This window comes from Solea senegalensis, linkage group LG11 (assembly GCF_019176455.1).
Source record: "Solea senegalensis isolate Sse05_10M linkage group LG11, IFAPA_SoseM_1, whole genome shotgun sequence".
Taxonomy (NCBI): Eukaryota; Metazoa; Chordata; class Actinopteri; order Pleuronectiformes; family Soleidae; genus Solea; species Solea senegalensis.
In genome coordinates this window covers 7,117,952-7,134,321 of record NC_058031.1, presented here as the reverse complement: position 1 = coordinate 7,134,321, position 16,370 = coordinate 7,117,952, and the positions used below count along the sequence as shown (strand labels likewise).

The 16,370-nt window shown below is 41.9% G+C and overlaps 2 protein-coding genes across 8 annotated transcripts in view; both read right to left on the bottom strand.

Moving 5' to 3' along the window:
* Positions 1-11,192, bottom strand: part of LOC122777730 (ankyrin repeat and SAM domain-containing protein 1A) — a 35,154-nt gene extending 23,962 nt beyond the window's left edge. For 6 of the 7 annotated variants that reach the window (XM_044039149.1, XM_044039151.1, XM_044039152.1 and 3 more), the window contains exons 1-4: positions 11,134-11,192; positions 10,401-10,444; positions 8,495-8,588; positions 4,028-4,521 (exon numbers count right to left, since the gene is read on the bottom strand). In XM_044039149.1, the coding sequence (XP_043895084.1) occupies positions 4,028-4,309 (282 nt within the window). In that variant the 5' untranslated portion in view covers positions 4,310-4,521; positions 8,495-8,588; positions 10,401-10,444; positions 11,134-11,192. Of the gene's footprint in view, positions 1-4,027; positions 4,522-5,018; positions 5,116-8,494; positions 8,589-10,400; positions 10,445-11,133 lie in introns of those variants that run through there. The other variant, XM_044039155.1, reaches the window with a different exon arrangement.
* On the bottom strand, positions 11,185-16,071 carry LOC122776813 (bone morphogenetic protein 2-like). The gene is made up of 3 exons (XM_044037535.1): positions 15,669-16,071; positions 14,415-14,782; positions 11,185-11,285 (listed from the first exon to the last, which is right to left on the bottom strand). The coding sequence occupies exons 2-3, from the start codon at positions 14,767-14,769 to the stop codon at positions 11,185-11,187; spliced, it is 456 nt and encodes a 151-aa protein (XP_043893470.1). The 5' UTR covers positions 14,770-14,782; positions 15,669-16,071.
* Positions 16,072-16,370: the final 299 nt, after the last annotated feature.

The following is a 16,370-nucleotide window of genomic DNA, read 5'->3' as shown; positions in this document are numbered from 1 at the left end:
CCACACATTCCCCCCTCATTTGCAATGCACTTTGTATCGCCAGTGTGAATATTTCCATTTCAAGTGAATGTAAGCTGATTTCCTGAAAGGAAAGGAAGAGCGTTTCGGGGCTCTCGCTTTCTTTCTATTTTTTTTCCTGCTTTCAGCACTGAACTCGCAGGCATCTGAATCCCTATTCAAGTGAGGAGGAACAGGAATCCAAGCTCATTAATATTAACTACAGCTCTGAAATTGGACGAGAGAAATTGGCTCATCAGAAGTGCCAAATCTCATTTGGGGGGAAAAAGTGTCACACCTTGCAATCGCCACTAGAAAAGGAGGAGTTCATTAATGCAAACTGCATCTTAATAACATTAGATTTGAGGCAGCAGTCTTGTATCGTGTTCATTGCAGCTAAAGAATGGTTGGTCCGCCTGACAAGCTGCTTCACACACAGATATAGTCCATACCCAGTGACCTACACTACACATACTATACATGAAATGGCACAGAAGAAGAAGAGTTTGTGCTTACTATTTTATTCTGCAGTAGGATAATCGAGGTCAACTGCATTGGCTCGTATATTATTACAATCCCCAAAACACTCTTATTTTGTGACAGTGGGGAGTAAATAAGATACACTCCCATGGGATCAATGAATAATTTAATATGAATTGTGGTCGCTCTTTGCCAGCAGCCTACTTCAAGATTTCAAACACGGCTTTAGGCATTCTGGTGAACTTAAACATGGCCAATTTACCCAGCAAACCTTGGCTTGTATGGTGCACACAGTAAATGAGGCCATTGTCTTCTTTGGTGTGCACAAATACACTATTTTCTGTGAGGCCGAGGACCAGATGCACACACAAATTAGAGTGACACGGTTGCGACACACATTCACTGCAAAGTGCTTGTTTTTCTGGGCGCGTCTGTGTTGCATTGATATGCACTTACTGATATTAAGTGGGTGCTTTTAACGTCTTGGCAGCCTGTGGCCAAGTGGAAAGGGAACTTGGCTTGTAACCGGAAGGTCGAAAGGGCTGGGGTACCCCTGAGCAAGGTACCCAACCCCGATTGCTCCCCGGGTGCTACTCAGTGTGGCAGCCCATTGCTCCTAATTCTAGGACGGGTCAAAATGCAGAGAATAATATCCCTAAGGGGATTAAAAAAAATTGATGCTCAGGCCAAATAAGTAGGTCAAACTGATTTTTGTTCACTCTGAAACACCATCATCCAGACGAAGGACCTGAATCAGGTGGTGATGGAGAGGATTCACCTTTGTTTAGATTTTTTTTTAATAAGTTAATTGAGTCGTCATCTTGTGGCCCCTCAATCTATTTCATGTGAATGTTTGTTTTTGATATATGTATGATGCAAAATGAATCTTAATTCTCACCAATGCTGTTTTTGCTACATTGTGATATAATTTAAAGCTAATATCGTCTACCCCGACGGAGCAGTTGTTTTCCCCCCACACAGTTGGACTTTTTTTTTTACTTGACTGTCCCCCTTCTTACCAGAATTCAAGCTCATGTGGCCCCCAGGTCATTTGAGTTTGAGACCCCTGACATAACCGAAGCGCAACCCTTAAGTGTGTTGGTAAATGACACCCCGGGCCCCTTTCCACATGTTTTCCATGCGTTCTTAAGAGCAGCATGTGGACGGCCCCTTGAAGTCAATAGTACCAACCTGATCAGTGCTCATGCTCGGTGTATACAGCTCGTCTGTTCATAAACAACCAACGTCAAGCTTATTACTGGCGGCTAAGGGGCAACGGGGAGTAATAACAACAGTAATGTCATGGCTGTCTTGATAACGTCACGCGCTCAGAGGCCACATCCCCCAGGTGCAGTCTGAGGAGGTGAAATGCTCGCTGAACAGGAAAACTAGACTGCACAGTCCAACTGTGCCCAAGATGTTCTCCACTCTAGACCTTATTACTCCACTGCACCACTGCTGAGGGGCGATAATGCCAAGTCACTCCTTGATAAAAAAAGAGAATAACTTTTTCCAATAAATTGTAACTTTCAAGTTGCAATAAGCCAAAGACACTTTCTGGACTGAGAATGACATCAATCTGTACGTTAGATCAGAATTTACGACATCTGTTGTTATTAAGAACTAAAAACATGAATTGACTAATCAATAAATAAAATAGGCCTGTAATACAGAGTAGATGAAAATGTGATTGCTCCGACTGGCTAAAGTTTAAAATCTGCAGAGATATCGACCAGAAGAAAGAATAAGCCGCTATTATGTTGTTTCACTGACAAAAAATAAAGTTTGATAAAATACTTCCTTGTGTGTCCGTGCCAGAACTATAAGCTGAAGTTACATTGGGATGTTTGCAGATGGCGGGCACTGCTGCAGCAGATAAAGGAATAACTTTTGTTGACCAAATATCAGTCAAACTTACACTGACGGTAGTGTTTTGAACTTTGACTATATCCTGTATAAGGTAATAGCCGCTCTCCATCTGAGCATTGACAATTCTATTTACAGTCAATTTGTGGTCGTGCATAAATGCACCTCAATGATCGGCTCTGCAGCAAGATTAACACATGGCTCAATTGATGGTAAATCACAGGCTAACACAGACAAGTAAAGGACTTGATTAAAGAAGTATTCACATAACAATGTAGATTATTATTTAAAGCATTCCAGTAACTATACATAATCCAGTGTAGTCATGGGTGAAGTCAAAAACACTACTTACTTTGTAGGTTGGGCCAAACTAGTGTCTAGAAAATCTTACACATTACATTACATTATGTTACCTTACTTTTTAAGTCCAAGTCTAACAAAGAGCTGAATGCAAACATTACAAAGGAAAGTAATGTCTTGTAGTTAACGGTGGCTACACTCGAGCAGAGTCGAAATTTGAATTTAAATTTCAGTGAAAAGTAAAATAAGTGATCGGAGAAAGAAAATGACATTTCCACACCTTCCCTGGACTTCATTTACATTCAGAGCTAATTCCGCCCAGCAACTCCATCAGTCTAAAAAAGACTGATGATTGCCTCCATCACTGATCAGCCATTTATTTCCTCCTACTGGAGCTTTAAAAACCTAATAGAGGAGCTCAGAGAACATCATTAATGTTGCAGACAGTAGGAGAATTGAAGTAATAAACTAATGAAAGAGCAAGTTAATTGCTCAGGCTTATACAAGTGTACACCCCGCTGCTCACTCATTGTTATATACACTGTATTCACAGACAATGAAAGCTAATATTATGTGAGCGAACATTTAGTCTCAAATCTGACGCTTGGTCACTTACGTCTCAAGCCACGCAATCAAGCTGGAAAGGTATTGGTTGGACGTCTCTTGGCTAATTCTCCATTTCTTAGAGTTGTTTTATACCCCGATCACTATGGCTCAGCTCTTTATCAAACGCATTGAAGGGCTGAGCGTGTGAATACAGGCTTTTCTGTGAAGTAACATTTTGGTGCAACATCAGCAGCGAAGACAACTGATGTAAACACTTCTGTTACAGCTGTAGATAAGTGGGTCGTTCATGAGTGCCAGATGGAGCCATTTGCAAGACGTAAGTCTGTAATTGGGTTTCTAAAACACAACCGATAAATAAAAAAATCAAAAACACAACTGATCATTTTGTTTGAACATGATGTAGTCGATCAGTACGTTTCCATGCAATTCAATCAAGCTACAGTGGTGAGAGTTAGGCCTGTCCAGGTAAACATAAGCAGACTAAGGCCCAACAAGGGAGGCTTTGTCATTTCTCCTGCTGGAATAAGAATTTTAAACTATGTACAGTGCATTTTTGTAGCTTAGTGAGTGTGTGCATGATAATATTAATATTTTGTTTTCAAAAGCTTTCATAAGAGACTTGTCGAGACAATTCCATGAGTTGTTTTTTGTAAATATATGTTGTGTGTAATCACCATGGGCTTGAATGTTTTGGTTCCACCTGCTTTTTTCATTGAAACAAATGAATAAATAAATGAAGAAACGTCGTCTTAAACACAGCACCTTAATGAAGAAGCAAAGACACAAACACAGCAAAAGGACGAGCACAAACACTTACCTCGTCCCATTCTGAAGTGAAAGAGGGAGATTTCTCAAGCCTCTTCTTGCCAGTGCTACAGTTAGATACCGACTCGCTTCGGTTCCCCAGTCCTCCTTCCTCCTCACTGGGAGGCGACACGAGCAAGTCTGAGTCAGACTTGGAGAGGCTGCGTGCAAGTTTCAGGTCCCCAGGAGGGTGCATCCTAGCGGCAGACACTGCCCCGGCCCCCGAGGTCCTGTGGTCCTTATTCACAGTCGCATAAATCGCTTTTGGGTCACAGTCCGTCAGGATGGCGGCCATACTGGGGCGGCTAGGTGGCGGTGCAGCTGCTGCTACTTGCTCTTTTACTTTGGCGGGTTTGCTTGTTTCTTGCTGACTTTGGGCGGGTGGCGGATCACCTGGAAGCCTGAAGGCCTCCTCGCGGCAGTCGATGACGGGAGATGATCCGTGCAGGAGGCCAGTGAACTGCTCTGGGACACCTGCTTCCTGATCCTCGCTGAGCTGGGAGTTATCTGGAGACAGAGAAAAACAATGACCAGAGTCAGGGGGGAGAAAGAGAGTAGCTCAAGGCTGGAAAGTGGACTTCATACTGAGGGGCAGATCCTCAGAGCACAGCTAACAAGAAGCCGCCCACACAATCCCTGAAACAGATCTGTAATTGTTTCCTACCAGGGGTGACGGAGAGAAAAAGAGGGAGAAGATATGGAGTGAAAAGAGGGTGTATGTTAGCTGGAGAAATAGCAGAATTCCAAACCCAGCTTGCAGTCGTCTGGCGACTATCGGCTGGAGCCTGTCTGCTGTGTTTTGTAACAGAAAGTTGAGGCTGGTCATGTTTGTGACTCGCCTCACCTCACACACCCACTGGTTCTGTTAGGCTCCTTGGCACGAAACGACACGACACTTAAAATCTCCCCGCGAGACATTAAAAAAAAGCTCAACAAAAGCATCAGAATATACAACAGAAAATCACTAGAAGTCGTAAAAATCACACAGAAATTGTCAAACTTACATCGTGTGGCTTCTTCAATGAAAACAACTCCTTCATGAGACCAAAAAGCAAATGTAATTAAAAACAAGTATGTTTTCCTCCTCCCTTTTCCAGTGAAATTACTGCCACATACGCCACTTTTCCACAGTCAAATAAGCCGTTACTCGACGGTGCACGTCATTGTCAACACTACGGAACAAACGTGAGCTTCAGCTGTGCCCAAGTCCTGCTTTCATCCCTCTCTGCGCTGCAGTGGTGCCTGTTGTCGTCTGCTGTGTGACCAGCTACCCTCTGTGTCGTTCTGGCTTCTAATTCTAGACCCTAATGGTGGTTCAGGAATGGAAATTTGAATCACCCCATCCTCCTGCAGCCAGACTGCTGATAATTAGCGCTGTGACACATGGTAAAGGAGTGTATGTGGAGAGAGAGAGTGTGTGTGTGTGTGTGTGTGGTCACGTCTCTACTCCTCTGCCAGGGTGACAGGGTCAGGGTGTTTGGTGACAGGGAATCCAGGGCAGTCGCATCACAGGAAACGTAGTGACCAACGTTGCAACACTTAGTTTGTCCTTCACAAAAACACTTCTTGCTCAACATGTTTTGCCTGTGTTATCTCTGAACGAGCTGCTCAGAGAAAGAAAACATCCATCACACACACACACACACACACACACAGTGAAAGAGTTAACAGTTCAGTCCTGGAGGGTGTGATCTTACTTACACTCTTTCTTCCCTAAACTGCATCATTTACAGTTTCAGGGGCCATTTGCAGTGAGGGCTTGTGCCAACGCCCTCAACTCCATTTTCTCATGTTGCTAAAGACTTAAAACATCTAGGACAGCTATGTGGGTGTTTGTAATGAGGGGTGAGTGAGTGTACTGTGCACACATGTCAGGAGCACAGCCAAAAACCCACCCTCGCCTTGGCAGCGAGGGAGTGTGAACGCCCTATGAGCACATCAGCGTGGTTCCAACAATCGCACACTGCGTTAACTCTTCGTGAGATCACTGCACCCCCCGCTCATGCTCTGCTGGGGGAAAATGCAACTAGACAGACACAGAGAGTGAGGTCACCACAGAGGTGGGGTATGTATTTAATTTGGCAAAGTACACGCCATATCTAACAAATGATGTCATGTTTGTTTGACAGGCTGTCACTCCACTCATCTGAATAATCCAAAGTCAACTCAAGATCTGCCTGTGAAGACATAAACCTATTTTTGTTGAAGACAAAAGGATGTTTTTGACTCATAACCATGTACGTGTTTGTTTGCAGAATAACACACTGTGGCTGTTGGAAATGGTTTTCCTTATTGATGTGCCATCCGTCACACAATGTTAATGCACAGATGATGTGAATTTATGTTTTTTCCAATATTTTTATTTACTAAATAAAGTTCTATCAGTTTTTTCCGAACTGAGAGTTTAACTATCAAACATTAAGCCTTAATTGGATTATTTTCTTATAAGGGCTTAACAACATTTAAGTGGATATAATAAAATGACTTAAGAACATGCAAAATTGCTTAAAAGGCTACAAATTGCATGAGCTAATCTGGCACTAACTATAAGTGACAAACACGTAGATGACGATGCTTAAAAAGACGTGTGGTCAAAGAACAGTCAAGTTTATTTTTATGCTCACCGCTCACATAATATGGAGACTGGTATTAAGATTGTTAATGCCAAACAGGTGCTTTCTCTCCTTATCGCCTTTTCATCCATCTGTTGCAGTTCCACTGGATCAAAACTGCAATGCACACAAGAGCCCATTTCTGAAGCAACCAAGCAAAGCATTTGGTCGAAGCATGAGGAACTCTCCAACAGAGAACCACAACTATAAACGCTAAGACTTCTGTGACATGAAGGGAATGAATGACACTGAAACTGAACCAGAACATCAAACTTTACTATGTCCTATGTTTACACTGTTACTGCTACGAGAGAATCATAGGACGCTACCACCAGGGAGAATGATTCACTGGGAAAACACCATAAAACAGTACACAGGGGTGAAAATCTGTTGAGGAACGACGTCCTGTCCTGCTGACAACAGCAGTTCATAACAGATGATACACTGTGTTCATATCGCTGACCGTGCACGCACTATCCTCCCACCTGCCGCGGAGCGTGCCGAGGTCTGATCCCTGGCTCGTCCGCACAGGGAGAGGAAATTAAACCCCAGATTCATCTCAGCCAACATGACAAAAACATATTCACACAACAGCACTTTACGTGCAGACTGTGCCTGCTGTCCTGGTGAGTAACGAAAACAAAAGGAAGGAACCACCACTTTAACTTCCTGACGTTCAAAAAAAGACGGATGTAGTTACATATAAACCAAACTTGTGGTTTTTGTGGCTTAAAAAAAGAGAAATGAGAATTTTGCAGTCAATAAGGAAAATAACAGGGAAATAAAAGTATGCTATAATGTATTTGATTTTTAATTATTGATACAAATGTTTCCTTTTAGACATCTGCTTGTTTGGTTTTAACAGTTACACACTTTGTAATATTAAGAAAAGTGTGATAAAAACAAAGTTTATTATGATTATTTAATATGTGATTTATATTTCCCTCATTCCCTGACTTATTAACATGTTTCACAGAAACGCAAGTGGTCATTTTGTAATGATTAAACTCAGTGTTAATACTCTAAAAGGCACTAGTTGGTTACATCAGGTTGTGAGGGTGTATTTTGCAAAAACTAAAATATCATGTTAGCGTTTCGTCAATAGACCACGATTTGTTACTGAAAAACCTTTGCATCGACGTACGTTTGACATCAGTAATTTACTACTAATCAGTAACTAACTTAATTATCGTAATCAGATCATTTCAAGTTACATTAAGAGTCACACTCTCACAGAGTTGTGTCCATTTAACTGCTTTTTTTTGCACATTTCATAGCTGTGGTATGTTAGAGTTGGTGTTGCTGGTGTTTGAAGGGGAAAAAACAACATATAAAACCTTCCCACAACCACAGTGAGAGAAGAATTAAACAACCCAAACCCAAGCTTATGAAAAAAGGCTGTTCCTCTTCTGAGCAGCAGTATTAAAATCTGCTTGCCTACCATGCTTCTTTCTACAAAAATAACAAAAACTCAATAAAGATATCTGTAAAAACGTGACCATACTGCTCCTCTCCACTGTGGGCCTCACTGAATTACAGCATATATCCACATTCATGCATGGATGTGCACATGGAATAGGAGACAGGAGTGGTGCAATCTGATCAAGAATTCGGTTTCATATCGACTATGAAATGAGTCTTGCTCACATGCCAGTGCACGTCATTCAGCCGATTCCCTGTGAGCCAAATCCACTCTGTTGCTTGCGAATGCCAGCCATGCATTCTTCCCTCACAGTGCAATTCAAGCCAGTCCATCTCAGCCTGCAAACTCAAATGCATTGCTCCCATTTCACCCTCACAGCATTGCCAGCTGCAGCTGCTTTTCCCTCATTGTCTGCTAAATATCTGAGGACTGAGGTCGGACTCACCTCCCGAGAGCCGTGGTAGCGCCAGTCCGGGAGGGTGCAGGGTGTCTTTCGTCTTGCTCGGGGCTCTGAGGTCATTTGGGGCAGTGGGTTTACGCTAACATGGAGAAAGAAAGGAGAACAAAAAGGAGTTAATACAGTTCTGCCAATCAAGACACACCTCCTAGGGCTGAGCATCGATCGTCTGTACTTTTGTTGGAGTGACCAAACTTCCTCTGTATCTCTGTTTAACCTGACAAACTCGTCTGTCCTGTATTATTCATACAGCCAGCAAGATAATTGGAATACAGCAGTCATCTATGTCAGAAATTTGGAACAGACAATTTGAGAGAAAGGCAGCATTGAAAATCCTCTATTGGACAAATTTGTTCCTCCCCCATCAGGTCAGAGGTAAAGGCGACCTGGGACAAAGTGCAATAGATACAAGTTGCATTGAAACAACCAAATCCTCTGTGACGCTTTAATCATGTATCATTTGGCTTATTTATTTATTGACTGTTGACAATATTTCGGTGGACGTTTTGTTTGATCAAACACTCTTGTGACTGAATTTTGTCAGGTTGCTTAAGCAATATTTTGTGCCGTTTATGTCTTTTTAACCACTGCTGTAAACCACATTTCCCATTTGAGGGACAATAAAGGTCTGAACTGAACACACAGTCATGATTGGCTGTCCAAGAATTTAAAGTCACCAAGCTGAGAAGGGAAACTTTGCCATTATTTATAATGATTTTTGGTTTTATTTTGTTAAAACAAAAAAAAAGTGGCATTGCTTTTCTGTGTTGGCATATCACCATGGTAGAATTGGCCATTAAAGGACCAGTGTGTAAAATTTAGGAAAACTAATTGGCAGGTTTGGCAGAAACTGAAGATATAATAATTTTATTTTAGTTCTTTTTATACATGCACATTCACCTGATTGTATGAATTGTTGATTTTCTTTTTTTTTTAAATTGGCCCAGAATGAGGCTAAACACTATTATAAATAAATGTTGCTAAGTTGATACATATATACCTAAACTAACATCCTTAGAGTGATGGTGGCAGGTTTGACTTGAGCAGCCATTACATGGCTCTGCTCAGGCGGCTGCACAGAGAAAAACAAGCTGCTCATTTATTATCATTGGACAGCTGAGGAGCACCGCTAACCTAACAGGAGCATGAATTAAAAGATGTGGGCAGCAGGTGGGGTAGTGGACGGGTGGCAGGGATAACAGAATCTCTGAAACTGTGATGAATATGAAGGGGCAATAAAATAAGATACAATATGGCAATAAATAGAAGAGGCCGTTTTACAAAGACAGACAGTTACGAGGGTCAGTTTAAGACAGTCACAGTCTGACATATGCTTCAGTCCCTGACTGTGAAAAGGCAATAATCTTTATTATATAACTCGTTCTGTCCACATGGTCATGCTCTAGATATGAAATTGACATTTCAGCTGGGTCCTGTTCTGCTGTGCTGCTGTTCTCTGGCTGTTGAAACTCAATCCAAATGTTTTTTGTGCAAATTTAACTTGAAGTATTCTTACAAAAGCAGACAAATCCAGAGTTAAGAAAGAGACTTTGATGCAGTATTGAGGTGGATATTGTTTGACAGTGGTGTAAAGACATACAGACACGAGAAAAAAAAAAGCAAGAATATAACAGATACCTATTTTTATGTTTTAAGTTTAAGTTTTGATTGAATTTTATGTAACAAACTTACATTTCACTGACACACATGAAGAAAGTAAACCATATTAAATATATAAGCAAGAAGTAAAAAGTCACATGTTTTGGAGCAGTTTATGTATGTACGTTTTATAAATACTTTCTACACTTAAAACACAAACAGAACATAAAAGAATGCATGTGGAGGACTCCACCATATTAAAAAATACTGTACAATAATGATAAACAACACATACCTGAGGTAGGACACTGGTGGAAGACTGTATAGTGGTATTGTCATCTAGAACAAAAGACAAGTGAAATGTGGAATAACAGATGAGGTTATTCACTCAACATAACATGAGACATTTGTCAGCAGAGACATTATACTAAGGAATTGTGAAAGTAATGTAGAATTAAGTCATGTATTATGCACAGCAACATTATTTGAGGCTACAAGTCAGATTGATCTTCTTGCCATTTAAACAGGGCAGCTTTTAAAAACAGACATTTTAAATGAATTGGTCACAGTCTCTTTATCAAACTCAAGAGAGGAAGCAGCAAAAAAAAAAGAAAAGGCTCTGTTTTTAATGGCCCAATTTATCTGCACAGGGGAGTCGTGATAATGACACCGGTGATTTAACTCCATCCTTTCAGCTCAGTGATGTTTTCTACTGGTGATCATGAAGCCGATAAAGTTAGAAGGCCCAGGGGAACGGTATTAAAACAACCATATCAACAGCTAGGTATCAAAATGGCCTCATAATTTAATCCCATTTAATCCAATTAGATGCAGTGTCAGTCACCAGACACAAGTGAGGAGCGTCTGTTCTAGTACAGGAAACACCGTCATGGTGAGGACTGACAATGTGCATTATGATGAGTAGCAACAGGAAAAGTACTCTGTATTCAGTTTATCAATGAATATCCCTTGAAAACATCAATATTTCCAATACCCTAAGAAATACTGACAATGCACAGTTTTACTACCTTTTTTGGACTGGGACTCTTGGCTTGGCGGTGGGACTTTGGTCTGTGCAGTCAGCAGCAACTCATGGGATCCTCATCAGGGATCGAAGTAAGGTTGAAGTAGAACTGCTGGGTTGTTTTGCCTTTCAGACTGGCCAAGGCCTCCATAGACTCTGCAAAAGAAAAGAGAGAGACAAACATAGTGTAAGATGATAGGGGTGTAAAATAAATGCCAAGGATGGAACAAGGAATTTATGCATGGTACAAGAATGGGAGCCATCATCTACGATTAAAGCCTAGTTGGTTTCATGGTTCCCCTGTGAGTATGGGGAAGATTGGAGAGTATGAAATGATGGTTTCTCACATGGTGTCTTTTGCTCCCTCTCAGTCACACACACACTGACTTTTTTCAGTGCATTCAGCCAAGCTGCCACGTGGTTATAGTGAGTGGGTGTGGGCCATTGTCATGCACACTTTACAAATATATCAGTGGTTTGCATGTTTGAGTAAGTAATAGCATACAAATCTTCACGGTGATGTAATACCATCATTAGAGCCCTGCTCATAAATCTATGTGGTTATATGTCAGAAGATGAAAGCAGTACAAATCCATCTATTGATAAGATCAAACATGCCTGATGCTACATTCAATTTCCATCAGTGTGTATGAAAATACAGACCCTGTACCGTATATTGAATCAGTATAAGTATAATGGAAACCAGTTTAAAATGTATTAAATAAATGCTGACATACAGTTAAATGGCAACTGTTGCATTAACCTTTAGAGGAATTGCCTGCGCCGAAATATCACTGGTCAATTGTTAAAAGCTGTTACTAAGAGAAAACATAGGATGCTATTAATGTCAAAGCTCTGGAGAAAGTCCATAAACCACATCGGGAAAGGAAAGTGCACAACATTTGATATTAACATTTTTTTTACTTTTAACAGGAAATGCTATCCTTCCTAAAAGTGCATCTAAGACATCTGTCCTGACTGCACTGTGACAGACAGAACCCTATTTGCATTAATGCAGCCCCACTTTGAACTCTTTGCCTTATGGAGATCATAGATGATGTACTATAGACACACTTTTTAATCTTTTTGGTGTGGTAGAATAAACACAAACTTTGAACTCTGTGCTTTTTCAAAGGGGGCATTTAGGAAATTCCACCATCTCATCCTAAACCTCTCTCCAGAGGCACAAAGACCTCAATTAGACCTATCACTCCTCATTTGGTGTGGGAAAGCCCCCTGTCTCTCGTTCCCTCTCTTCTGTCCCCAATCCCCCTCTTTCTTTTCCTCCCCATCTCCCAAATCTCCTTCTCCTTCTGTTCTCTCAGCCCCAAATCCTCTTTTCATTTTATCTCCTTCTCTTTCACTCTTTCTATGTCTTTCTGCAAAAGTGCTCTTACTCTGTCTGTCTGTCTGTCTTTGTCTGTCTGTCCCTCTGTGGAAGAAGAACGGCTGTGTGAACAAGTTTAGGCTTGACAAAAACGTGTGAACCACAGATATGAGTGTATCAACATTCCTAATTTCTTTCAAAACAAAAGATAAAGGCTAATGTTGGGTCATTCATCACAGACCCGTTTTCTGGCAGACACTTCCTGTGTAATAGTGGAAATGTTCTATTTGGCATGAAAACCCATCATTTTTGGAAACTGATAGCAGTGAAACTAATTATCTGAGTGAAATTAATATCAGCCGACAGATGTGATGAATGATTAGAGCTGTTTGCACTGATGCACTGAACTTACATCTGTAGATACATGCTTGGAGTAGCCAATGATTTCACATCTCATGACAAAGATAAACAGCTCTGCAGCTCTGTTAGTATAAGATGAAAGAGCCAGGGAAGTAAATGCAAAAACAGGCTGAACACATCTGTGATGGCCAGCGGTGTCAAGGTGTGTGCTGGCTGTGTGCAGAGGTTTCCAATAGTGGGCAGGGAGCAGTCACTCAGCCTGACTGCCTGCGCCAGCCTTGTTTGTAGTGTGTCACTGTAGCCACTGGGTGTCATTGCACTCGGCCTCTGGAGAGCACCCAAGCAACTACTCAGCCACCCCTCTGACTCACCTCGATGGAAACTTCCCCACTCAAACACTTAGGACTCTGTATAAGAACTTTGTATAGAGCCCCTATGGACTCACTAACTCATATGTTGTAAAAACGAGAACATAGGCTGAAGGAAATTGAATGGTTGATACAGTTGGGATATGTTTAACAGTAATACTTTTAATCCTTTTTGATTGTACATAAATAATCGGAATTTTATGAATGGTTGCACTGCTCTGTTGCTTAATAATGAAACGTAATTTATAAATAAAGCATTAGTTGTGTTTAAATGTCACCTGTTAAGATTATTTAAAGCAGTTTAGAATAACCCACTTCTCTATACGGATGAGACATTTACAACAGTGTTTATTAATGTACACTGTCCCAAATAAACAACATTGTATAAACACATAGTGTAGAACTTTGGAACTAATGTATTTTACTCGGGTCCTATAAACTGTCAGTGTGTGTGACCCTCGTTCAGCTGAGCAGCATATGTTGCTTTGGACGTAAAATGCAGTTTAAGTAAGACTCTGAATTCAACAATTCCTGGGTATCCAACATATAAACTAAGCGAGCAATTATGGTGTTATTGGAACGTGCGTAATGGCGCACAGCGCGGAGAGAGGGGTGATTTGGAAAGAATAAGGAGCGCAACCCCTCCTCCCACTCCCTTCACCACGGACTAATTTCAGTCCTGTTAAAAATGACTCAGAATTTAGTCTGACACGATGACTTTGTCATAACGCGTGTTGGTATAATGTCATGTCGCGTGTTATTGAAGTAACGGGGTGATGACTATCACCTGCGTAAATGGCACACCGCCCTTTATCCCGCTCCTGTGGTGCGTGTCTGGAAAAACTGTTTTCAGAGCCCACGCAAACACCATCAATTATTAAGAAACAAATTACCCTAGGGATACCACCGCCCCTTGATGTTCCTGAAGCCTGTGACAGCTCCGCCGGGGGAATGGTTGGTTAAAGGTTGCATCACTTCATTTGAGAGTTAATTCAGGTTAATTGTTCATGAGCAGATGCGTGGTAGTGACTATGACGCTACCTGAAACTTATTTAAGAGTTACAAATAACTTGGACGCGTGTCACCTGTAAATGACTAACCGTACATAAAACAGTGAGGACTAAAGCTGAGTCTTGAGGCACCGAGTCACGTTTAAATATAGGTTTGACTTGTCTGCGAGAACCGATGAGCTGCCCGGCTGACAGGTAAAGGTATGTCACTAATACATACCTTCATGGTGAAAGCTTCTAATCGTGTTGGCCTTGCTGGCGGCTCTTTCTGCGTGTTTCCCCATGCTCTTGGGTCGTTTAGTGCTGTGGTCTCCGTTTGCTGAGTGCATGCGGTAAAGGTCCACCATGTACTGCGGCACCACGGCTTGCTTGCTCGGCGTCGGTCTGCGCCTCAGTCCAAACATATTGAGAAGGCGAAGCTCAAACTCGTTGAGGAAGCTCTCCGACTGCTCCGGGCTCTGCTTCCCGGATTCGCTGTATTTCCTCCGGCCCACCTCGGGGATAAGTCCCGTAGCACCTTCCAGCAACACCTGAGCGATCAGCAGTACCATGAGAGAGCGGACCACGGCGACCATGATCAGTCAGTCCCTGTGGAGAAAGTTGGTGTCTGTCAATACTCTGGCGCTAAGATAGTGACATGAGGTAGACGCAGCAAGGGGCTTCACTGCAGCGTTGCCCAAACAGTGTGTGATCTCTCCATACAGTAGGAATGATTGAGGGAGAACAGGTTAAAAAGGGAAGACACCTCTTCACTTTGAAGTGGAACAAAAAAGGGGGCTATGCGCCGCAAGCCCCTCGGCTATATAGCGCGTCTGAGGGAAACAGGAGATTGATCTTAACATGAACAGAAACATGAAAATATTACGGTGAAGGAGATGAACAGAAATGGGTTGACGACAAATTAAATCACTTAGAAAAAAACAAAACAAGTGATGTTTTGTGAAATGATATGAATCAAGGAGAAATTCACGTCTGCATAGCTCCACAAGAAGCATCAAAGAATGTAATGAGAAAAGAGCTGGAATATAGAGCAGCAGGAGAAGCACACAGACGGTGCTGCAAGCCTGTATTTGCAGAGGCTTTGACGGTCATGTATAATCATAAGGGATAGAGTTACTTCAAGAGGCTCGCAGGTGTTAGATCTGACGTGCGTACCAGGGCCAGATGTAGCCCGGGACAGTAACATCAAAAACGAAGTATCATCTGAGCAACACAGTCTCAAAATGAACAACTTTTATTCTACTTCATTTTGCTTTTCGCGGTGTTTCCCCGCTCGTTCAAAAATGAGAACGTTTTAACTTTTACGCAAACAAACAATGCGCCATAAAGTTGGAGAACTGGTGATTCGCAGCGTTTAAATAACAGTTTCCACCTCAGACAAGTTATTTCACACCTGATGACATTAGGATTGAGAATTGTTTTCTCAGGCATAGTTCCATAACTTCAATCAAACAACCATGTCGCCGTATTATACCTGACGAGGAAGCGCTGTGTCTGGTCGTCGTTCCACCTTTGGGCTCCGATAAATTCCACATTAATTCGTGTTTAATCCACGCTGCTTCTTCTTGTGGGACCAGAGACAGTCCAAGCTCCTCGCCGATCGCTTCTCGCACATATTCTCACCAGCTGCAGTTCGGGTTAGAGGTCTTGGTCAGCACGGAAAATAAAAAAAAAAGTTAAGTCTATGAGGAAGCAGGCTCGTGAAGGCAGGACCGATCTAAGTATAAAGCATCTTGGCTGAACATCTTCAAACGAGAACAATTCTCTCAGACCCAAAGTTGAGCGGCACTGGCTTAATTTCTGGAGAGAAAAGCGCACTTCAAGTGTCGCTCCTCCGATTCAGGGAGCGCGTCAGCTCTCCTCCTTGCGCCACAGTGTAGTGGTTCAATTGATTGGTGCTTTCTCTTCCCCCAGCGACTCTTTTTGTCCTACAGTGATGTCACCAAGGGGCTGTCAATCATTCGTCTACTATAAAACACCTCCTGCGGACCACTAACCCGGAGGCAGCAGACTTTTTTCATGTCTAAATGAGCGCACATTAGAGCCACGGTACCTAATTTTGATATTCTGCATGAATAAACCATTACTGCTCCATATACTCCAAAGTCCATTTATTAATGTCTAAAAAGCTTGGGAGCCCTACACACTTTTAAGAACCATTAGTTGAGGAAAAAAA

Bases quoted from the DNA above. Each gene is read 5' to 3' on its own strand.
- LOC122776813 (XM_044037535.1), bottom strand. From the start codon at position 14,769: ATGGTCGCCGTGGTCCGCTCTCTCATGGTACTGCTGATCGCTCAGGTG. The intron at 11,286-14,414 runs GTATGTATTAGT...TTTCTTTTGCAG, and splicing joins TAGAAGCTTTCACCATGAAG to AGTCTATGGAGGCCTTGGCC.